This window comes from Schistocerca piceifrons, chromosome 1 (assembly GCF_021461385.2).
Source record: "Schistocerca piceifrons isolate TAMUIC-IGC-003096 chromosome 1, iqSchPice1.1, whole genome shotgun sequence".
NCBI lineage: Eukaryota > Metazoa > Arthropoda > Insecta > Orthoptera > Acrididae > Schistocerca > Schistocerca piceifrons.
Window position 1 is genome coordinate 415,851,463 of NC_060138.1, and position 25,581 is coordinate 415,877,043.

At 39.5% G+C, this 25,581-nt stretch overlaps 1 protein-coding gene across 3 annotated transcripts in view; it reads right to left on the reverse strand.

Annotated features, from left to right (window-relative positions):
- The window catches only part of LOC124798408 (tudor domain-containing protein 7A-like), a 192,227-nt gene that overhangs the window by 33,443 nt on the left and 133,203 nt on the right, over window positions 1–25,581 (reverse strand). For all 3 annotated transcript variants that reach the window (XM_047261814.1, XM_047261806.1, XM_047261822.1), the window contains 2 exons: window positions 19,355–19,578; window positions 8,003–8,112 (listed from right to left, as the gene is read on the reverse strand). In XM_047261814.1, coding sequence (XP_047117770.1) covers window positions 8,003–8,112; window positions 19,355–19,578 — 334 coding nt within the window. The remainder of the gene's footprint in view (window positions 1–8,002; window positions 8,113–19,354; window positions 19,579–25,581) is intronic.

Consider the following 25,581-nt stretch of genomic DNA (forward strand, 5'->3'; position numbering starts at 1 on the left):
GACATGGGGAAGCAAAATATTCAGAACCAATTAAATTTAAAAACTTTTAATGTTCAGCTACGGTACTACTACATACTTGTACCATTACTGCTAAAAAAGGGGTTCAATATGGCATCCATCAGTGTCCCGAAGAGTCTGAAAGTGCAGGATTGCATTCTGCACAGCAGAACGAAGCATGTTTGTAGGTATACTGGCTACCTCTCTTGATATGCTGTGCTTCAGATCAACACATGTGTGAATGTTCCCCTGGTAAACCCTGTCCTCCTGGTAGCCCCACAACCAGAAATCACAGGGAGTGAGATCAGGTGATCGTGGCAGCCGAGCATTTGGAAATGATCAGCTGATAATTCAATCATTTCCAAATGTGTTTCAGAGAAGCAGGTAAATTCACGAGCGATGTGTGGTGGGGTCCCATCTTGCACGAATACTGTTGAGTTCAAAGCGTCTCTCTCCTATAGGGTGGGCATGATATGCTAGCAAGGCAAATCGCAGTAACGCTGGCTGGTCATGCTGCATGTCTTTGGTCTACACCATACGGTGACATGTTCACCATACAGGAGAACTTCATGTACAGTGACTGAAGGTGAAGATTCTCACACTTGACAATTCAGTGTGTTCATCTCATCCGCCAAACAAAAATGAGCTTCATCTGTCCATAGCATGACCCAGGGCCAGCCCTTTTCAACTTCAGCCTTGTGATAAAGTGGAGAGCAAAGTCAACACTTCGTTGCACGTCCTGTGGAACAAGCTGCTGTACAATATGGACCTGAAGATCGGGAATTACGCACAGTGTTGTCTGCCACAGCAACAGCAATTTCATCAACCACCTGTGGCGGAACCGATCATTGGCCTCTTCCTGGAGCAACACCCAGTTCTTCAGAAAACTCAAACTTCACCATGCTCTGCACAGCAGATGGAGAAAGAAGATCCTTCTGTAATCCTTTCAGATGGTGATATTCTCGAAGTGCAGCTGCAGCATTACTGTTGTTTTGATAATAGAGCTTTGCCTATAATGCCCTGCTCCTTTTGTCCAAGCTCATGCTGACACGTCAGGAAGTGCACTGCGACTGGTCCGTCAAGACGACTTACCACAGCACCTGGGAACTGAATGGTGGCACTGTGACGCATGGAAATCATGCACCCCATACTCTGGACATTAATGCTAACAAGTTTGGTACTCATATCGTAATTAGTTTCCGTGTTATAACATGTTAAATAGGGAAAGTTTAATTATACCCAGTATATCACACTTATCACAGCAGAAGGCTGAAGTGATCAAATTGCTTCTTCTGGCATTTGAAGCACATTTTGCCTTCAGTGTATTTCGGGCAGAAAGGGGGAGGGGGGGGATGTGTATACCCTAAATGTTTCAAATTCCATCATACTTTTCATGTGTTTATTGAGCAATCTAGCTTGATACATAATAGAAGTAATAAACTTCAGAATGGCATGATTGCTTTAGTAGAGCCTTCATTCGGATTATCAGTTTCAGGACACTATGTTTCCATCTTTGGGTCTGTTGGTTGGTTGGTTGGTTTGGGGAAGAAGACCAGACAGCGTGGTCATCGGTCTCATCGGATTAGGGAAGGATGGGGAAGGAAGTCGGCCGTGCCCTTTCAGAGGAACCATCCCGGCATTTGCCTGGACTGATTTAGGGAAATCACGGAAAACCTAAATCAGGATGGCCGGACGCGGGATTGAACCGTCGTCCTTCCGAATGCGAGTCCAGTGTCTAACCACTGCGCCACCTCGCTCGGTTTTGGGTCTGTGAAGCATATGTTAAGTAAGTACAAAACTGAGTGTGGCATATTTTGTACAAGGTTGGGAGGATAATTACGGTCAGTGAAGGCTTCAGTGAGTCCCCCGGTATATTTTGAAAGGGACTGCTCATCACTGCAGATGCGACAACCACTGGTGGCTAGGCTGTACGGAAGGGCCTTCTTGGTATGGAATGTGGGGCAGCTGTCAAAGTGGAAGATTTGCTATCTGGGTTGGAGGTGAGAACACCCTACCGACATTCTTCCAGAACCTCAACAACTCCCCCATTTGCTTCACCTGGTCCTACTCAACCCAACAAGCCGCCTTCCTAGATGTTAACCTCCACAGCAGAGACCTCTGTCCATATAAAACCTACTAACCACCAGCAATACCTCCACTTCGACACCTGCCTCCCATTCCATACCGAGAGATCCCTTCCGTACAGCCTAGCCACCCGTGGTCGTCGCATCTGCAGTGACAAGCAGTCCCTCTAAAAATACACTGAGGGTCTCACTGAAGCCTTCACTGACCGTAAGTATCCTTACAACCTTGTACAAAAAGAAATCTCCTGTGCCTTATCTTACCAGTCTCCCACCACCTCCCAAAGTCCCACAGTCTGGCCACAGAGGAACACTCCCCTCGTAACTCAGTACCATCCGGGACTGAAGCAACTGAATTACATTTTCCATCAGGGTATCTATTACCTCTTGTTGTGACCTGAAACGACAAATGTCCTGCCTACTATCCTTCCCACCCCTCCCACAGTAGTATTCTGCCGTCCACCGAACCTTCACAACATACTCGTCCATCCTTACACAACCCCTGCTCCCAATTCCTTACCTCATGGCTCATACCCCTGTAATAGACCTAGATGCAAGACCTGTCCCATACATCCTCCTAACACCACCTACTCCAGTCCAGTCACTAACATCACCTATCCCATCAAAGGCAGGGCTAAATGTGAAACTAGTCATGTGATTTACAAGCTAAGCTACAACCACTGTGCTGCATTCTATGTAGGTATGACAACCAACAAGCTGTTTGCCAGGATGAATGGCCACCGACTAACTGTGGCCAAAAAACAAGTGGACCACCCTGTTGCTGAACACGCTGCCAAACACGATATCCCTCACCTCAATGACTGCTTCACAGCCTGTGCCATATGGATCCTTCCCACCAACACCAGCTTTTCTGAATTGTGCAGGTAGGAACTTTCCCTACAATACATCATATGTTCCCGTAACACCCAGTCTTTTAATTTCTTTTTATTTCTCGCCTTTTGGCTACTTCCTCCCCCCCCCCCCCACCTTCTCTCCTGCCCCCCGTCTAAACTGCAGCACTTCACTGTCCACCACCCCCACCATACTATCCCTCCTCCTCCCAACCCCAGCCTCTTCCTTACCTCCACCCAGTCGCCATTCCCATCATGCACTGGTGCTGCTGCTCGCAGGTTGTTTTCAGTTATCTGAGACTGCAGACATGTGTGCAAGTTGCGTTTGGGCGCACGTGTGTGCGTGTGCGTAACTATTGCTGACAGAGGCCTTAACGGCTGAAAGTTATAACTGTGTGAATCTTTTTGTTGTGCCTATCGCGACTCAGCATCTCTGCTATATGGTGTATAGCAACTTTCCTTCTCTAATATTTTTACATTCCATCCTGTATTTTCCATTGTTTCATATCTTCTGAAACTTATTTCTGGACAACCACATTAGTTAGAGATTTATATCTGAATAATTGAAGAGAAATTAAACCATAATCAATTAGGCATGTAATTTGTTGTACTGAAATTGTGTTTTGCCTAAGATGTTCCATGTTAATAGTTTGATAAGACAATAATAGAAAAGCCATTGTTGTTGTGGTCTTCAGTCCTGAGACTGGTTTGATGCAGCTCTCCATGCTACTCTATCCTATGGAAGCTTCTTCATCTCCCAGTACCTACTGCAGCCTACATCCTTCTGAATCTGCTTAGTGTATCCATCTCTTTGTTTCCCTCTTCGATTTTTACCCTCCACACTGCCCTCCAATACTGAACTGGTGATTCCTCGATGTCTCAAAACATGTCCTACCAACCGATCCCTTCAAGTTGTGCCACAAGCTGCCCTTCTCCCCAATTCTATTCAATACCTCCTCATTAGTTATGTGATCTACCCATCTAATCTTCAGCATTCTTTTGTAGCACCACATTTCGAAAGGTTCTATTCTCTACTTGTCTAAACTATTTATCGTCCATGTTTCACTTCCATCTGGGACTGAAGCAACTGAATTACTCAAATACTTTGAGAAACGACTTCCTGACATTTAAATTTATACTGTATTTTAACAAATTTTTCTTCTTCAGAAACTCTTTCCCTGCCATTGCCAGTCTACATTTTATATCCTCTCTACTTCGACCATCATCAGTTATTTTGCTCCCCAAACAGGAAAACTCCTTTACTACTTTAAGTGCGCTCGAGGTCGGCTTCTACCAGTTTTTCCAACCATCTGTAAAGAATTCGCATTAGTATTTTGCAGCTGTGACTTATTAAACTGATAGTTCAGTAATTTTCACATCTGTCAACACCTGCTTTCTTTGGGTTTGGAATTATTATATTCTTCTTGAAGTCTGAGGGTATTTCTCCTGTCTCATACATCTTGTTCACCAGGTGGTAGAGTTTTGTCAGGACTGGCTCTCCCAAGGCTGTCAGTAGTTCTAATGGAAAGTTGTCTACTCCTGGAGCTTTGTTTCGACTCAGGTCTTTCAGTGCTCTGTCAAACTCTTCAGGCAGTATGATATCTCCCATTTCATCTTTATCTACATCCTCTTCCATTTCCATAATATTGTCCTCAAGTAATCGCCCTTGTATAGACCCTCTATATACACCCTCCACCTTTCTGCTTTCCCTTCTTTGCTTAGAACTGGGTTTCCATCTGAGCTCTTGATTTTCATACAAGTGGTTCTCTTTTCTCCAAAGGTCTCTTTAATTTTCCTGTAGGCTGTATCTATCTTACCCCTAGTGAGATAAGCCTCTACATCCTTACATTTGTCCTCCAGCCATCCCTGCTTAGCCATTTTGCACTTCCTGTCAATCTCATTTTTGAGACGTTTGTATTTCTTTTTGCCTGCTTCATTTACTGCATTTTTATATTTTCTCCCTCCATCAATTAAATTCGATATTTCTTCTGTTACCCAAGGATTTCTACTAGCCCTCGTCTTTTTACCTACTCGATCCTCTGCTGCCTTCACTACTTCATCCCTCAAAGCTACCCATTCTTCTTCTACTGTATTTCTTTCCCCAATTTGTGACAATTGTTCCCTTATGCTCTCCCAGAAACACTGTACAACCTCTGGTTTAGTCAGTTTATCCAGGTCCCATCTCCTTATATTCCCACCTTTTTGCAGTTTCTTCAGTTTTAATCTACGATTCATAACCAATAGATTGTGGTCAGAGTCCACAACTGCCCCTGGAAATGTCTTACAATTTAAAACCTGGTTCATAAGTCTCTGTCTTACCATTATATAATCTATCTGATACCTTCTAGCATGTCCAGGATTCTTCCATGTATACAACCTTCTTTTATGATTCTTAAACCAAGTGTTAGCTATGATTAAGTTATGCTCTGTGCAAATTCTACCAGGCGGCTTCCTCTTTCATTTCTTACCCCCAATCCATATTCACTTACTATGTTTCCTTCTCTCCCTTTTCCTACTGCCGAATTTCAGTCGCCCATGACTATTAAATTTTCATCTCCCTTCACTACCTGACTAATTTCTTTTATCTCATCATACATTTCATCAATTTCTTCATCATCTGCAGAGCTGTAACCATGTATATGGATTTATATTTGTGCTTAGGCTTTATACAAAATGCTGTAATTCTGTTTGTTACTACTATGGCGGCACCTGATGCCCGACTGTAATATCTCATGTTTGCTACATATCATCATACTGTATTCAGATTTTAAACTAGCACAAGCATGCATATTTGGTGCACTGTAAATCATATTTTAAATAATTATTATTTTACTTCTGACATGCCGACACACTGTGCCATGTTCTTGGAATGACTATTTATTATGTGACACAAATTACTGTACGCATGGATGAGATTCTTTGAGGTGTGGTGCATAAGTTATGTTTTGTAACCATATTTTGTTAAAAATGTAATGTAGATATCCTACATCCAGTTTTGTACTTACTCAGTTTATGCTTTACATACTCAAAGACAGCAAAATAGCTTTGCCAAAACCGGTAATCTCAACAAATGTTCTACACTAAAGTGACTGTGGCATTTTGAAGTTTGTTACTTCTATTTCATGCAGGAAAGCTGTCTCCTTGACAATTTGCCCTCTCTTGCACATCGCTACGGTGAGCTCAACCTTCTTGTACTTTCAGCAGTGAATGGGACTGAGTACTTTAATTTGAGTTGGAAAAATCTAGGTTAATACTTAGGGAGGAAAAAACTGCAGTTTATTTCCTACTAAGTAGGAGCAGGAAAAATTGTTTTGTTTTATGACCTTATTCTATGTTACTTTTTCGCCTAATTCAATGTTGCTTCTTGGCCTAACTTGGTTTTATTTGTTTGCTGAAATCAGTGTCTTTTTTAGTAATTTCAGCGATATTTTTGCTGTATTTAGTGATTTTTCACCAAATCCAGTGTTTGCCTAATTCATTATTAATTCAAAGATGATGTAACTTACCAAACGAAAGCGTTGGCATGTTGATAGACACACAAACAAACACAAACACACACACAAAATTCAAGCTTTCACAACTAACGGTTGCTTCATCAGGAAAGAGGGAAGGAGAGGGAAAGATGAAAGGATGTGGGTTTTTAAGGGAGAGGGTAAGGAGTCATTCCAATGCCGGGAGCGGAAAGACTTACCTTAGGGGGAAAAAAGGACAGGTATACACTCGCGCGCACACACACACACACACATGTGTGTAAGTTACATCATCTTTGATTTCAGATATATTTTTCCCACATAGAATGTTTCCCTCTATTATATTCATTACTAATTCAGTTTTACTTTTGGCCGATTTCTGTCATTTTTAGCCAAAGTTCGTGTCATTTTTGGAATATTCAGTGATTTTTTTTGCCATATTCTGTGATTTCATTTACCAAATTCAGGGGTATTTTTCGCTGAATTTGTTGCCTTTTTGCGCAGTTTGATGATATTATTTGCCATGTTCTGAAAAAATTCGGTGTTTTTCCAAATCTGATATTCTTTGCCAAATTCAGTGTCGCTCTGTTTTTTTCGAAATTTTCTTGCCCCTAGCCAGGAGCTATTAAACCTTGAAGGGTCGTTCAAATTTAGTCATATTTCTGTGCAATCCACTGGCAACAGAATTACAAAAGCAATATGTTATTTTTTGACACAGTTTTACTCAATGGAAAGCATACATTTGTTAACAATACTACCCAACTACACCGTCACTCTTGAATTTATGTCCTTGTATCATCTTCCTGGGACTACAGGACCTAGAGGTCACATGTAGGAGGTAAAGATGGTGGTTAAGAGATGCACAGTGAATCCCATGGAGCGTAACACCAGTAAAGGCTGCTGGACAGGACCATACTAATTCCTCATATTGAAGTATCATGTAGTGAATAGGTAGCCAGTCTCATCTATTGCAACATGAATCTTACAATTTGATCAAAGACTGTGGCATTATGCTGCATTCCTAGTCCTTCTGTTGTGAAGATAACTGTAAGCAGCTCTAATTCTGAATATAAGAACATAGTCACTTGCTTTGCTGACGAGTTGTGGCACTGACTAGGACCCTCTCTCTCCTTTCACTTTGCTCAATACTTATCTTTTCCTTTCCTAGTGAGTAATGGGACTAGCAATAAACTCATATCTCATCACAGGTTACAAGAAGACATAAAAATACCTATCTCCTACTAGTATTTACTCTATGTAGCTTAATTTGCACAAATAGTCTTGAAACATTAGTTAACTATAAACTCAGAGACTTTTATTCAGCAAATACCTATACTCAACTCTGTGACCGAAATACTTCAGGAATGCTATAATAGTGGTATTCTTTCTGCAAACAATCCTACAGGAGAGTACCCCAGACCCGATTTTACGTGTCCTCACTCACTACTTATTACTCTTAACCAGTATGATAAGCATTACACAATCCAGAAGCTTTATACATCTGAGGATGTTTTGAACAACACACTACTCTGCATAAAGTATTTTATTATGTGGGCCCTCAAGATTTTTTAGTGTTTTGAAGATAGTGAATTATTATGTTTACCAGTTTCACTGTAACGTTCATCTGGACCTTTCCCTGCAGATGGTACAGACTGAGAACGTTCCGCACGTTTCTTACGTTGCAGGTCTGTACCAGAACTTGTTTCAGATGACCTGAAAAAAAAAAAAAGGTCATAACTATACATGTAACCCAGCTCTAGCTCTCTCTCTCTCTCTCTCTCTCTCTCTCTCTCTCTCTCTCTCTCTCTCTCACACACACACACACACACACACACACACACCTAAAATTTCCACTTTTGATCCAAATGTGATTTCCTCTCACATCCCATCTACCCAGTAAGTTAATGACAGTTTTCAGGTGTTTCCTGCACATAGCAGATGTTAAGTTTCTTCAGTACTTCACGAACAAAAATCACCTGCAATATGGAATTCATTGCTTGCTTCAACAGTAGTATGGACCAAAATAAGACCAAATTGTCTAGAAAACATGTATTCTAAAATGCGTACTTAAGAGTGATGAGCATTTGTAGAGTAGACGTGGTTTTACAGAAGCAAAGATGAACAGTTGCTCGTAACCCTTGAGGTATGCACTTTAAAGCCCATTCTACTGGATTTCTTTTCTTGTTTTCGTCATACGATTACCTCCCAAAGTATGGGGAGCAAAAAGTTTCCAGTAGAAAAGGTCCATTATCAGAGGTATCACAATGATTTTTGCTTATAACTTTCAGCTTGTGTCATTTTCATTTCATAATCCCTTACCTCAAATAGGTATATTTAACATTCTAAATTATCTCTGGAGGTTTGTAACTTCATTACAGGATCTCCGGATGTATCACATAGTCACGATTGAAGCCTTAATACTGTGGCAGCAATTGGTTGTATATATATTATCATTAATTTCATCAAATGCATGGTACTGAAGATGCAGCTGAATTATAACAAAATTACAAGTTCTAAAGTGAACACCTAGAGCATTGTGTCATAGATGTGAGTGCATGTCTGTCACAACAACCTGAGCATTTGCCAGAGTACTCTATTCATAATATAAATTCAAGAATAGCAATTACATTGAAGACATAACCACAAATCACACACAAAAGTAGAAATCCATATTCACATCATTAACTCCCCTTCAAATGTGTTCCACTTTCAAAAATTCGAATCCCACCTCACAGTTTAAGTTTAAAATTGACAAATCCAACCACCTAACACATCCATCTGTCCACAACTGGAGTATACGTCTTCAAAGGATCTCCGTAATCCGTTCCGAATCTTATATACTGCAAAGCACAAATTTTATCATGATTTCTTTCAGCCTCTTCGAAGTTTCCCCTCATACTACAGCCTGCTGTTTTAAGGTTATCCATATAAATTTATCTCCCCCTATGTCAACCTACCCCACTTCCATGATCATTTTCAGTTGCTGACTCTGAACTCATGATACGATCTCCATTTGTTACAACCATATTAATTAAATTTCAATCAAAATTTCTACCAGTCTTTCTTACAAAACGAAAACACACACTCACACACACACACACACACACACACACACACACACACACACACACACAAAGCACAGATATGTGTCATTTTCTACGCTAATTTATTTACAAGTGACTTACACTGTACCATGAAAAATGGTACATTCTCTATCACATCTTTGACATAAAAGCTTAAAATTTAGTATCTCAACCATGCAGCACATCCATTACTGGAATGTACCAATTGGAAATATCTCCATAATTTAAGAATCCAATGCACGAAATAAATACTTTATTCTGCTCTGAGAAAGTTCTCCATTTTCCAATTTCACACCTACTTTATGAGCATCTTTCTTTAATGCATGTCTAAAACTTTTTTTTTCCATTACAAGAAATTATTCAGGTGAAACCTATGAACTGCCAAAATTTAAAAACATATTGTGGCAGTTACTATGTGGAAACGGCCAAAATTCCCTATGCTACAGTCTCAACATTCTAGAGAATCAGCATATCATGCTGCAGATTATGTGACACTACATGTCTGACTGGAGGGTCCTCCGACACAGTTCATAAATAAACTTCCCATTCTACTTCACTTTTACATGTACTATTGTCCAACAAAGAATACTAATAATGACTACAGTCAATGCACTTTCCGCATACCATGCTACAAATTCTTCAAACCATGGACTTGACTTCCTCACATCAGCCTCTAAAATGAGGAATACAATATGCAGAGTTTAGCTACTCCCTTCACCCACACAGTTACAGTTTGCTGCCAATTAAGCCCTTACTGCATGACTCTCTTTATTTTTGTGAAAAAATGTCAAATGTTAATTTCAGTGTCCTGATGTCTGGAAAAATACTTAAAAAATTGTATCTCCTTTGTGTGGTCCATTAGTCCTGATTTAGGGGTTTGAGCCATATATGGGACAGAATACAGTTATGGCTAACATTTTGTGATACTAGTTTCAGGCTGGATGAGAAAACACTTCGAAAATATACAACAAGATATAAACATGCATTATCAGAACTAAGTTTATTTTTTTAAATAATTACACTTTCAGTTCATTAATTTGCATGTTTATCAGAAATCAAACAAAATTATTTATCATTTAGTCTATTTATTATGAAATTTCATGAAACGGTTTCTCTCCTTATTCAAAGATAAAGATGCACTGCACTTCAGACATGCTATGTAGGATTTTCCATTGCAATCTGGATACTTGCATTGACCACGGTTTTCAAGCCAGACTGGCATGTGATCTATGCCATCCTGTCATACCTGACGTTGTGGAAGATCTGCCACAGGACCTTTCTTCTTCTTACTGTCCAGCTGTTTTTGGATTTCGTTGCTTGGCCTACCTCATTTCTTGGATAATGTTTTGCCCTTTTTACAGAGGGCATCTGCAACTGCTACCTTTAAATCCACTAGGGGCATGTAGTCTGTATTTCTCTTTTTCCATAGTAGCCAGCTATTATCACGAACTAGATCAATTAGATGAAAGAATATCTTCAGGTATCATTTTTTATCTGATTTGAATACTGTAAAATCCAAGCATAGAATCTAACAGATTGCCATCCACCATGTAGTCACTGTAGATCATCATAGAGGGTGGACAAGGTATCATTTTGTATTTCTTTTCCTTTCTGAAAAGTCTCTTATTTTTGCCTTCTGGCTTGGATCCAACACATGTAGACAAAGTGTTGACTACTCTGTTGTCAAATCAGGATACTACTGACAATTGTACGGCATCTACTGTTGCTATCTTCCCCTTCATGCTACCTCGGCCATTCTTCTTCAAATCTGCCTCTTTAGCAAAAATGCAACCTGGTACACGATTGGCATGGACTGTTCCTAGTGCCTGTATTCCTTCCTTATGGAAACACACTTCCAAAGGTATACTAGTGAACCAACTGTCAAAAAAAAGCTTGCGGTTCGCATGTCGTGGGACTGTTTGTGTAAGACGCACAACAACATTGCTGCTAAATCCTAGTTCCACAGCACCAAATATTGTAACATTATTCTGAGCTCCAACAAAAATTTCTTAATAGTAGCCGAATCCTGATACCCCACTAATAACAAAATCATAAACCCATTTATTTGGTTTACTAGATTGTATTGTTTTAGTGAAGATCTGCACTCTGTTGGAATAATCTGTTCATCCACAGCTAAAAATTCCTCTTTTGATACTCACAATTGTCTTTCACGTAACTGGTCTAGCAGTGGGAAAATTTTGAAAAGTTTGTCATGGTTGGGGTCATTAGCAGGGACTAGATTACTGTTATGACAGAAGTGTATGAAGCGTTTTATTTCTTCCCTTCGGTTACAGCTCATTATGTCACTCACAGCAGGGTGGCCCAGATGTTGAGACCAACAATGCCTTGTTGCTGGGAGGTGAACAATGGACATAAGCATGGTTGTACCAATAAATTGTTCCATTTCTTCTACATTTACATTTTTACTGGATTGGCATTATACAGAATACAAACTAGTTTGTTTGGTTATGTACTGCACTATGTCTTCAGTAAAGGTTTACTTAAAATATTCCACAGGAGTGTCAAGATCCAATATTTCCTCAGGGTGTGTGTGTGTGTGTGTGTGTGTGTGTGTGTGTGTGTGTGTGTGTGTGTGTACGTGGTCGCAATGTCAGACAGTGCTCTAGCTCCTCAAAGGATAACTGAAAGCTAGCAAGTTTTCCTTCTTTTGTGTGTGCCCATCAACAACTCAACATTTCTGTCTTTCAGTAATCACTGTAGTACTTATTACAGTGATTTTTTGGAGATGAGAGATGCTGATGGCTTTCCAAAAGATCTCTCATTTTTCATATTCTCTTTTTCTCCTGAATACTCTGTACATTCAATTAAGGACATTTTCCATGGGCTTTCTGCATCAACTCCAACATCTCAGTTGTTGATATTTGTAATGTAACACATAATGTTATCATATATAGCTGGTCAAATCTGCAATGTAATGCTCGTAGCTCTGTATTGCCACAATCAATCTTCATTCTGGAAAGGCTCTAATACAACTACCCTGAATTGCATTGTTTGCCTGGAAACAAGTTCCCTCCATCCTGCCTACGAAAAAAAATCTACTGCCTATTCTACTTTGCCAAAATAAAATGTAAGACTAAATAAATAAGGAACCGAACTGAAAAATATGGGTCCGATTCCATACTTGGTTTACATCAAATTAACTCCTTTCCTCCAGGATTGTGTTTCCACCAACAAAACATGATCTAATCTTATTCCACTGACCCAGCAATCATCCCTCTGTCATTGTCAAGAACATTCCCTACCTTACATAAAACATTTTCAAACAATGGGAAGTCCAAGATGCAATAATGACAGTATTATGAAAATGATTGATTGCAACTCCCCATTTAGTGGATATGCTGAGTTGCAGACAGGCACAATAAAAAGATTACTGACCATGTAAGCTTTTGGTCAGAAGGCCTTCTTCTAAAGTAAACTGGTCTATTCCATTTCCAATTGCGACAGCATTTAATTTTGTTCCCTCTATGCCAGTGAAACAATAAATCAAGAATTCACCCTGACAGAAGGCCACCCACAAGCACATTCTAGTATGAAACATGACACTATCTAACTGGACAATGTTTCCAACACAATAACAACTTTGCCAGCAGTGTTACAATCTGAGCCATATGAACCCTCCCACAACACTAGCTCATCAGAATTTTAAAAGTAGGAACTATGAAATATTTATACCAAGATTGAACATAATTCTTATTCAAAGATGTAATCTTCTGTAACCTCCTATCCACAATCAAATATAATGATGAGCACTTTCATAATTCTACAACACCCCAACCTCCCCAAGAGAGTGAAACATAGCAAGATGGACTCACTCCACTTGCTACCATTTAGATAAATTATTTTTTTTTTTTTGGCTTTCAGCTGATCCTACTTATATACATTTTATACAGACCCACTGAACAGGAGATTGGCAATTTATTATTCATACGGTATTTCATATGATACTTTACTGGTTCCTGTCAGATTGGCTTAACAGAAATAGGCAAAATTGTTCTAGTAATTATAATAATGAAATTATTTCTGATACAAATCAAACAGATACAGCTGATGTTCAGAATATGGAAGTAATTAATGAAAATGTACATGTATATGCTGATAACTTTGACGGTACTGTGATAGAATGTGTACAGATGAACTAGCTGACAAATTTGATGATATTAATAAAGAGAAATATAAATATCCTTTAATTAATAATACATAAAGGAATTGCACATAGTGAAAGGAAATTCTGATACAGCTGAGGAGGGTACATCATTTGTAATTAATAGCTATGTAAAGGAAATTAATTAGTAATGGCTAATCTAAGCAATGTTATGAAGAAACGTGCATTTTGGAACAAAAAAGATGCTCAAGTAAACAAGCCTGTTGTTATATTACCAACAGCACCTAGGACTAAAGTTTAAAAAGTGGCAATGAAATAGACAATACGCTGGAAGTAGGTTTTAGTATGTATAATAAATTCAAAGGAATCATATTCGTAAAATGTGGACAATTTAGAGATTTCGTAGTGTGAAGAACCGTATTTGCCGAAGACCTGAATATAAAAGGGAAGCTTTCAGACAGTGTTGTAGAACTAGCAGGGTGGGGTCAGAATAACTGTGAAGAGAAGTGTAGGAAAGGCATTCGCTGCTCTCTGAACAGGACTCAGACCCCAATTTTCCACTTATTGCCAGCAGTCATCTTAACCCATTCAGCTATCTGTGCATGCCTCCCCACTGAGCCAAACAACCATATGCCCCACTTATCCACATCTCTTGATGTTCAATTCAGGAGGCGAGCATGGACAGCCAAAGTGGTCATGTCAACCGACCACGATAAGTGGGAAATACAGGTCTGAGTCTCGGTTCAAATGGCTCAAATGGCTCTGACCACTATGGGACTTAACGACTCAGGTCATCAGTCCCCTAGAACTTAGAACTACTTAAACCCAACTAACCTAAGGACATCACACACATCCATGCCCAAGGCAGGATTCGAACCTGCGCCCGTAGCGGTCACGCGGTTCCAAACTGAAGCGCTTAGAACCGCACGGCCACACCGGCCGGCCTGAGTCTCGGTCAGCCACATATTTTGATGTATCACCATTAAAGCTCAGCTGAAATAAATTTATATTCATAATTTTCAAATGAAATTCTGTAATACATTTTCTTTTATTTCCAAACTACAGTTACTTCCGTTGCACTTTAGCAAGCATGTTACCAACTACTGCTCTTTCACGATGCTCCTCGAACCCATCTTTCTTGTATTATGTTGACACACCTTACTTATTCTTTCTACTGTGTTAATTCCTCAGCACGCTATGATATATTTGTTTCATTCACACATCTTTTTCCACAGAGCTCCGCACAAATTTATCTTCCCACACCATTTGTTACTCTCACGCTCCTCAGCCTGGATTTTTTACAATAGTTTTCCTGAATTTATTGAGTGGAATTATGAAGACTCTACACTTGGGAGCTACAGAACTGTTTCACTGTACACTTGTTGAGTAATGGTGAGTCTGTCTTCATGTTGGGAGCTGACGTGCATGTTACGCTACTGCATATTTTAAACCCCGATTATTTCATTATTATTGACGTATCTCTGAATGGTAAAGTGATATATCATCAGCAGGTTACAAAATGTCACTTCAAGTAATTAGTTATAATTTAGGATGATATGGCAGCTTCAAATTGGCCTAATTTTTTTAAAAAATTCTCTCTCTCTCTCTCTCTCAAATTATTATGATTAAAATCTTGCTAGTATACTTGTGTATCATAATGTTGACTTCTTAAAGTAACCAATATTTTGATCATGTTGTGGTGGTTCTGCTCTGGTTGTAGACTCTTTGTGATCTGAGTACTAGTATATTTTGTGTCTCCAGTGGTACCACAACCTCACTGATGACAGTGTTCACATTTCAACTGGTCTTATGACATCACAGGTCTAATGTAGAGGGAGACTATTTGCTGAGTAAAAAGTTGATGATGACTGGCAGACTATCATCAAACAGAAACTAGCTTTCAGACCACAGTGTTTTTCTGCCGCTAGTCTCAGGTATAAAAAGCAGCAATTCTATTTATGCTTTATGTTTAAACAATCATGTGATCAGTCATGCACCAGTAGACTGAAATCTCTGGTAACCATGACATCGAGAACCTGCTGCTATTCTACCTGTTAATGTTACTGAGCTCCTCAAGGATTTTGGTTGAGTCACTTACTTCAGTCTGACTTATCCTCGGTTAGCTCACAAGCTCTCTGACTTCCTCAATCTTTATCAATCACACACGGTTACAGCAGTCTTTTGTCACTTATTCATTGTGCTGGCCCAACAGAACGTACTGTACTATGCTCTTGTTTGTGGGTGCTGATGGGCTTCCCACTTTCTCCTATGCAGGTAGCACTTCACTCTGTCTTGTATGTGTATGAGGTGCCAAGACCTGCCACGTCATCCTTGGTAAATCTATTACATGGGTTCCTACTGGTTATTGTATGATGAATGGAACCAGGATTTTGTTGTTTGCAAGACAGATAAAAGAAAATCCATTACTAGCAAGAAATATTAAATACAACTGATCCTGTTGCTGAGTGATTCCATCTACAGACAACTAAGGAGCAACCCAACAGGACAAATAATAAACAATATGTCTGTTCTGCTCAAAGACTGCAGAACTTATGATAGTACAGCTGAGGGAATAATTATCCAAGTCCTAGTGCCACCAATAACATGGATTACAAAAAACAATTGATAAGAAAGATTGAGGATTATAGCCATGGTATTGAGGACTATATTCATGGTATTGGCTCTCATACTTACGACCAAGTGAAGCAGGGTAAAAACAATCATATCAAAAGAAACTGTTGATCATCTATCACATGGGCAACATATACTGGTCAAAAATATAACAGTTGCTTTAACAAAAAAATTATACTCAACAATACAATTAAAAAAAAGAGATGAATAGGAGATATGTGATCATAGCAGGTAGTTACGTTCATTGTCATTGTATTCCATTTAACATTGTAGACACTGTGAGGAAGCATGCAGTGTGGCAATATACCCCCCAGCAGCAGCAGCAGCAGCACCACCACCACCACCACCACCCAAACAACAACAACTAGCAAAAGGCATCTGGAGAGCTTCGAAGCTATCGAGCTAACAGCATAAAATTCTGTGTAGCTACACAACAGTTGATGACTGGGATATGTTGATGGTACTTTTATGATCTACCACATTGAGAAGTGGAGTTGCGAAGTACCATTAACATCTCAAAAGCTTCACTGGAACACAATACAAACAGAGTAAATGGAAAGCAATGGTGTGGCTGCATTTCTGAACACAGAGGTCTATAGAAATTCTAACAGCACACTGAAATGTAATCTACATAAGAAACTAAGCAACCCAACTGCTACCAACGTACTGAGTGTCACCATCATACTTCTCAGAACTCCTTTGTCCTGCACAGAATGATTGCCCAATGGAACAAAATTAGTAGTGCTGGCAACATCAAACAAAAACAGGGAGCTCTACTCAGTACCTTTTGCATTAAGAGCTCTGACACAGAACAGTAAAAATGGTTACTAAGCGAGAGATAATGAAATACAGCAAATTTAGCTTCCTTTGGTACCCTTACCGTTATGCTGAGTGCATCAATGAACTAGCAGCTGTTGTGCTTTGCTGTGGAACCCACTTGCTCTCAGTGAGCACAGCAACCAGAATATATTGTACTTCTCCAAAGATTTCATGAAACCTCTCACATTTAAAGCATGGTTTGATATACAGGGTGTACCAAAAAGAATCATCCGAAATTTAAAAAAAATAATAATCATAACTATTACGTTATTTGAGATGACTGTGTGAACAACGTGTTGTTGGAAAGAGCAAACTCTCAAGTTTTACATGGTTCCCGCTAGGTAGCAACAGTGTGCACCCAATACAGTTCTAGTAATGGTGTCAGGACAACAGAAAGCATTTTGTGTTCTATGTTTTGGGTAGTGCAGATGAGTAATAACTGTTCAGCACGACTTTCATACTAGGTATAATGTGGATCCTCCTACAGACTGAGCATTACAAGAAGGCATGAACAATTCCAAGGAACAGGTTGTCCCTGTAAAGGCACATTGCCAGGATATTCCCGAGTGTCTGACACAAACGTCAAATGCTTCTGCCATAGTTTCACAAGGAGTCTGCAGAAATCCATTCGCTGTGCAACTCTACAGCTCAACATGCCTCCGATGTGTGTTGCATCAATGTTTACACATAAAACCATAAAAAATTCAGCTACAGCAAGTTCTTCATGAAGGTGACAAACAACAAAATGTGGAGTTCTGTAATTTCGTTCTTGGCAAGATGGAGGATTACAGTTTACTTCCATCCTTATTGTCTAGTGACAAGACAACATTCCACTTAAATGGGAAGGTGAACCATCATAATATGAGAATATAGGGTAAGGAAAAACCACATGAAGTTGTACGACATGAGAGGGACTCTCCAAAATTTAATTTGTTTTGTGCAGTTCCACAGAAAAAGGTGTATGGTTCATTTTTCTTTGCCGAGAACACTGTTACAGGAAGCATGTATCTCAATATGTTTGAGAACTTTCTTTTTCCACAGTGGGAGACTGATTCAAACAACTTCATTTACCAACAGGATGGGGCACCGCCACACTGGCATCTGAAGGAGCGGGAATTTTTAAATTAAAGGATTACTGAAAACTGGATCGGTCACACTGGACCAAATGATTCAACCTCACATTACTGGCCTCCAAGGTCACTGGACCTGACTGTATGTGATTATTTCTTATGGCGGTTTATAAAATACTTTATACGTCTCTGTTACCAACCATAATGAATGGACTGAGACATCGCATAACAGTAGCACGGAAGCTGTAACTCAAGGCATGCTTGCTGCAATGTGGGAAAAATTTGAATACTGCATGGGCATATGCCATGCATCTCGGGGGGGGGGGGGAGGGGGGGGGGCATATTGAACGCCTATGAAAAGGTATGAAAAAACCTTTTTTAACTTCCCATTCATCAAAAGAGAAAATTCACTGTATATTAGTTTCAGAAATATGTACATGCCAAATCGGACAATTGTTTTTGTTACACCCTATATTCTGAGGGCAATGCTGCCTACATTGTTGAACTGGGATGCTCATTTTCACTTTACAGGAGAGTACAAATACTATGTGAAACTGTGACTGCACACTTAATAATTGATAGTGTTTCACCAACAGCAGTTGTGACATAAAATTTCAAGACATGTGAATCCTTGCAAGGAAGGTGAGGACGCATCAAAGCAAAATTAGAAGTGCAACTGAAATTTTGAAGTAACCCAACAAACTTAACACAAGTCAGCTACAGCATCCAGTTGCCCTAGTTGCTAGTGACCTTGATCTATTGCATCAAGGGTGGTCACTGAGCAGTTGCCTCACTAGTCCTTGACACAACCATCCAAACAATGGGCATAGGTAGAACAGTCATTGTGCACCCATGACTACCAGCAGGAATACATGACCCCAGACGGCTAGTCACTAATTCTTAGGACACTTGTAGATATGCAATTACTGGAGTTCACACCATCAGCACAAAATTTAACAGTCTGTGCCTTGAGGAAAATCATATAAATGTTGCCACGTCTTAAGTATGATGTGGCAATACACCCAGTTGACACTAAGTTGCCAATGACACAGAAGCCCTGTTCCTGCATTTCAAACAACATTTTTTATGAATGAATCTTACAGTGGCTAATTTAGCGGAGTATAGAACTGTGGAAACAATACAAACAAAGAGTAGTTAGGACTAATGTGCGTACTGTGTCAGAATGGCACACAAACTTAATCTAGTTACAGGTAAGTATTACCACTAACCTTATTAAGTCTGGATCCAATGCTAGTGTGTTGTTGATGGACACTAATAGTTTTTCATCTGTGAACCGTTTGAAGAGCTCCACTGTAGGTGCTTCTGTGTCAGTGCCTGGTGTTATAACTTTCATGAGCACAGTATCTGTCTGCGGAACCAGCTCCAGAAGTCTATTTGCAACCTTTTCATTGAATACTGATGATGGTAAATTGTGCATGTTCACCTTAATTGCCTATGGGAAGAAAATTCTGTTAGCTTTATAGAAGCATATTACACTAATCAGAGCTACATGAAGCCAATGAGAATAGTTACACTGTTTGCATAGAAATAGATTACAATTGTGATTACATAAATATTACTTTGAATATTTTGTAGTATCCTACTACACTTCATGGATAAACTTCCACAAAAAGCAACTAATCTCAAAGCCCAACAGCACAACACACTTTGGACCTTGCAATGCACTGATGATGTCATGACTGCTGCTTCCATAAGCCAGGAATTACTGTGATAAAGCCAGTTATAGTATGACTGTCTGAAGGAAACTGAGCTCTGACTGAATATCAGAAAAACTGAGCACTTACAATACTATTTTTAATCCAAGGAAGCTCCAAATTAAAGAATAAATCTAAGGAAAGTGGACATATTTTATCATTTGCTTTTATTTCAGACAACATCTGTGCTCTTAACAATGAATTGTTTAAGTATTTCAGCACAGTCCAGTCAAATGGTAATTTGTTGTGGAAAGTTTGGTAGAAATTTTTGAAAAGCTTTCTAAATGTTTTCAAGGGTGCTGAATCCAAATTTTCAAAGTTCGGCCAAAATTTTGTACAGGAAGTGGGTCAAAAATGGAAAAAAGCATGAAAATGGGATTTTTTTGGGTTTTATAACTTGGAAGCAACAGCATTTTTTACAAAGACGACTGTTTGTGAAAATAAAGAGGATAAAATTTCCCGCAAATTAGATTCCGATTACTTTTTTCTTCAGACCAACTGTACGACGTAGTGCATGTTCAAGTTAGCGCAATTTTAGGGGCCAGCACCAAAACCCAACTCCTCATCTCTAAGTATGCTATGATGTTCGTTCAAACAACAAAATGAAATCTTTCATCACTCTTACAATCAAAATCTGTTACAATAAATGACGTAAATGACATAATTATGCTCTATTTTGGATTCCGTAACAGTAATAACAATTATCATCATTTTATATTATTAATATAGTGTAATAATTTTAAAGAAATTGCAAAGAACTTTCATCCTCTCTGTGTTCCATGTATCACTGCTCTCATCTTCACTTTATTTGCCAGCAAAATTAGAATATATACAGGTACATTACAGCTAAGTAAGGTAATAGATAACCAATTTCAGTTCATACCTGATAATAGGCAAATAATTAGAGTTGAAACCAATGTACAGTGTTCATTACAGTAATGATGTTATGTGCTATCACAAAGGGAAATTATAGCAACAACAGTGTGAAATACAGGTTAGCTTCGTGTGGTGTGGTACATTGGATACCCCCCATTACATGCAAACTGTTGTTTCCATCAAGAGTTTGGGTGACGTCAGCACTGTCTAAGACTAATTGAAATGACATGGATCAGTCAAATTCCAATCCCTTTGCCATCACTGCTGACACCTAAAAACATACTGCCTCTGTGTAGGAGGCACTGCCCTAAAGTGAATGGTACAACTAGTTTCTAAGAGCTACACTTCTTATAGATGAAAGCAGTCAGGACAACTTGCAGTGGTAACAGGAGATAAGAATTTTGTACCCCATGTTTCTAAAACAAACAACAGTTGATCTCTTCCCAGATGAGGCAATCACTATATTACTTCCATCTTTAACTGTTGAGCTTCCACAGCCCTGAAATCAAAATGGTAGTCACTTTGGATTTTGTCTATCAACTGCTGCAGGAAAAATTGACACTCATCATTATTTTGACTGAGATTGCTGAAAATTTGCTGCATTGTGCAATCAATTTCAGTGGCACATGGACCTCCCTTTTTTTCTCCTACCTGCTTTGGTTTGCTGTGCAAGACCTGGATGTATCTGATGTGGTACTGGGTACCTGATGTAACAAAGTTAGTAACTGGTCCAATCTGAGGTATTATCAAGCATCCTCAGTCATTGTTTTGTCTCTAAGCAAGTTCAGAACAGTCTCTTCTAGCCCCACCTTACACACACAATACACTAGGTTCCAGCAATTGGCTGGGAACTTATTCTGTTAGGCCAAAAATTCTAGCATAATAGCTGCCCACACAAAAAAATAGTTGGTATTGAAATCTGAATCCAGCTGAGCAGATCTAGTTTCTTTTTTACTGCAACCAGACACACCCTTCTTAGCTACCACAGCAATTAATTTTTCGTTCGTGTATTTTTTTATGTGGTTCACGAACCTCTCCCATCCTTCCTCTTGTTACTTACTTCAACAATGTTCTTTAAGCCCATTTCGGGCCTTAGTGATGTCACTTTTCTCCTATCATCCAGTACAACATCACATAGAACAATTTCTCACTTAAGCTCATTATGTGCAATAACTTTATCCAGTTAAACTGAATTTACCAACCACAAATACACTACTGGCCATTAAAATTGCTACACCACGAAGATGACATGCTACAGACACGAAATTTAACTGACAGGAAGAAGATGCTGTCATATGCAAATTATTAGCTTTTCAGAGCATTCACACAAGGCTGGCGCCGGTGGCGACACCTACAACATGCTGACATGAGGAAAGTTTCCAACCGATTTCTGATACACAAACAGCAGTTGACCAGCTTTGCCTGGTGAAATGTTGTTCACGATTGCGGTTTATCGTATCGCGACATTGCTGCTCGCGTTGATCGAGATCCAATGACTGTTAGCAGAATATGGAATCAGTGGGTTCAGGAGGGTAATACGTAACGCCGTGCTAGATCCCAATGGCCTCATATCATGGCTGCGGTTACCCTTGACGCTGCATCACAGACAGGAGCGCCTGTGATGGTGTACTCAACGACCAACCTGGATGCACGAATGGCAAAACATCATCTTTTCGGATGAAGCCAGGTTCTGTTTAATGCATCATGATGGTCGCATCTGTGTTTGGCGACATCGCGGTGAACGCACATTGGAAGCGTGTATTTGTCATCGCCAGGCTGGCGTATCACCCGGCATGATGGTATGGGGTGCCATTGGTTACATGTCTCGGTCACCTCTTGTTCGCATTGACGGCACTTTGAACAGTGGACGTTAAATTTCATATGTGTTATGACCCATGGCCCTACCCTTCATTCGATGTTGTGAAACCTCACACTTCAGCAGGATAATGCACTACCGCATGTTGCAGGTCCTGTACGGGCCTTTCTGGATACAGAAAATGTTAGACTGCTGCCCTGGCCAGCACATTCTCCAGATCTCTCACCAATTGAAAATGTCTGGTCAATGGTGGCCGAGCAACTGGCTCGTCACAATACGCCAGTCACTACTCTTGATGAACTGTGGTATCATGTTGAAGCTGCATGAGCAACTGTACCTGTGCACGTCATCCAAGCTCTGTCTGACTCAATGCCCAGGCATATCAAGGCCGTTATTATGGCCAGAGGTGGTTGTTCTGGGTACTGATTTCTCAGGGTCTATGCACCCAAACTGCGTGAAAATGTAATCACATGTCAGTTCTAGTATAATATATTTGACCAATGAATACCCGTTTATCATCTGCATTTCTTCTTGGTGCAGCAATTTTAATGGCCAGGAGTTTACTTACTAAGCAACCACCCAATGGCAAACATTCAAACACCTGCCACCAGAGGAGACGATCAAATAGGTCCGGTTCTCCTGCTGTCAGAGGGAGGGAGGTCATCAACATCTCAAAAGCATCTTACCCCTTATCACAGTAAGTATCAACTACCAGCCATTCCAGTAACATCCTTACACTATTGGAGGATGGCATTCTCCAATGGATATGCAACTAAGTACATTAAGAAAACTGGGGTAGTTCCTGAGATGGCCCATCTCCTCAACTATGAAATCCTGCTAACTTCAACACGCGCTACATGCCATACCAACAGTCTAACAAGAAGAATCGTGGGGGGCCTAGTTTGTGGTAAATTACATCATCTTTATTTTCATAAACAGTCAACTTTGGCGAAAACTGTGCTGTTTTTCCAAATTATAAGCAAAAATCCCAGAAAGTACCATTTTCAGTGTCTTTTTCTATTTTTAATCACTTACTGGGCCGACGTTTTGGAGGGACTTCGAAAATTCGGATTCGGTAACCTCAAAAAAAATACTGAAAACTTGATAAAAATTTTCTACAATACTTTCCACTATTTGGTCTTTTTTAAGGCCCTTTTGACTGGATTAGCAGTTGTAAGACATGCTCCTCTCCTCTCCTCTCCTCTCCTCTCTCCCCTCCCCCTCTCCCTCCCCCCGGCACCAAACTAATTTTACAACCAAGCAGCAATTCCCAAGAATTTAATTCTGTCAACTTCTTATATTTCCTTTATGTACTCACTGAGTGGAAATTTCATACAGGTCCTATACTAGATATAGAGTGCCTTTTCAAAGTTTAATGATGTAGTATTGGCTATGAAACAATTTATTCATGTCTAAATTTTATCAGGAACCCTTTCCAAAACTGCACTTTATTTGCTATTTATGATAATATTTGTATCACCTGTAAACAAAACAAATCAAGCATCTAGCAATGTAACTTATGAAAGGTCATTATCATGTTGCTGTTATCTTCAGTCCCAAGAATAGTTTGACGCAGCTCTCCACAGCAGTTTATCCAGTGTAATCCTCTTCGCAACTACCACAATCTATATCCTTTTGAATGTTCTTGCTGTACTCAAGCCTTGGTCACCCTCTACAACAGGCTCATCCAAAAATTGTGCCTGCTGGCCCGGCCGCGCTCTGCAGGTGCAAGGCAGTGTAGTTCGGTGCTCCATATGCGACCATGTATCGCTAGTGTTGGCATAGGAGTGAGAGAGATAGCTGCGGAGCGAGTGAGACCACACAGCACTGCTCTGCGCTAGATTGTCCCGTGGTCAGATCCAACATAAACAAAATAACAGAGGAGTGTAGCTCTGTAAAAGTGGTCGATGAGCAGTAAAACAAGCAAACCAATTTAGGTAACAATTAGTGTTAGTGTGGCATAATTTCTACTCAAAGCTTTAGAAAACAATATCCAAAACAAGAATCGAAGAACAACTTAGCAGTTTTCTGACACACAGTTTGATTCTATTAGTACTGCACCTGCACACTCATCATGTGTACAATAGGCGTCTTCTGAAAGATATATCAATTTCTGAACTGAACTAGTGTCACAAATATTCTATTTTAGAAATACTTTTATGTATGGGATGAGGAGTCTAATTCTTACTGTTAGTAGTTACAAGTAATATTTTTTGCTGTACTTCATGCTACAGGCTTTTGTATCCCTTTTTAGAGTTTAAACATCAGATCCTTAGTTTGCTGTTTTGTACGCAATAATTCTAATTGACCAAATTTGAAAACTTAATAAAAAAAGTAGTATTTAGGCTATAAAGACCTTTAATCTTTACAGTCAACATTGTTAAAGAAGACAATTAACATTTTCCACGTTTTTCCTTTTTCGAGGAAATGATTTTGTCTAAGTTTTGTACAATATTCCGGGAGACTGCTAACCTCAAAGAATTAGTATAATACTGGCCTTAGTGATAAAAATTTGACTATCATATTTGTTTGTCAAAGTTGAAATGTCAAATATTTATGTCAAAGAAATTTGATGGTATGAATATAATAGAGGGCAACATTCCACGTGGGAAAAATATATCTAAAAACAAAGATGATGTGACTTACCAAACGAAAGCGCTGGCATCTCGATAGAAATGCAAACAAACACACACACAAAATTCAAGCTTTCGCAACCAACGGTTGCTTCGTCAGGAAAGAGGGAAGGAGAGGGAAAGACGAAAGGATGTGGGTTTTAAGGAAGAGGGTAAGGAGTCATTCCAATCCCGGGAGCGAAAAGACTTACCTTAGGGGGAAAAAAGGACCTGTGTCTATCAACATGCCAGCGCTTTTGTTTGGTAAGTCACATCATCTTTGTTTTTAGATATAAATTTGATGGTATAATAGAGAACTTTGTCAAATCTCGCCTGTTATCAAATAAATATGATCAAATGTAGGGCCTCACAATAAATTTGATAATAAAAGTCCTTGTCTTCTGTGCACTGCAACGTGTAATATTACCACTTGGAGC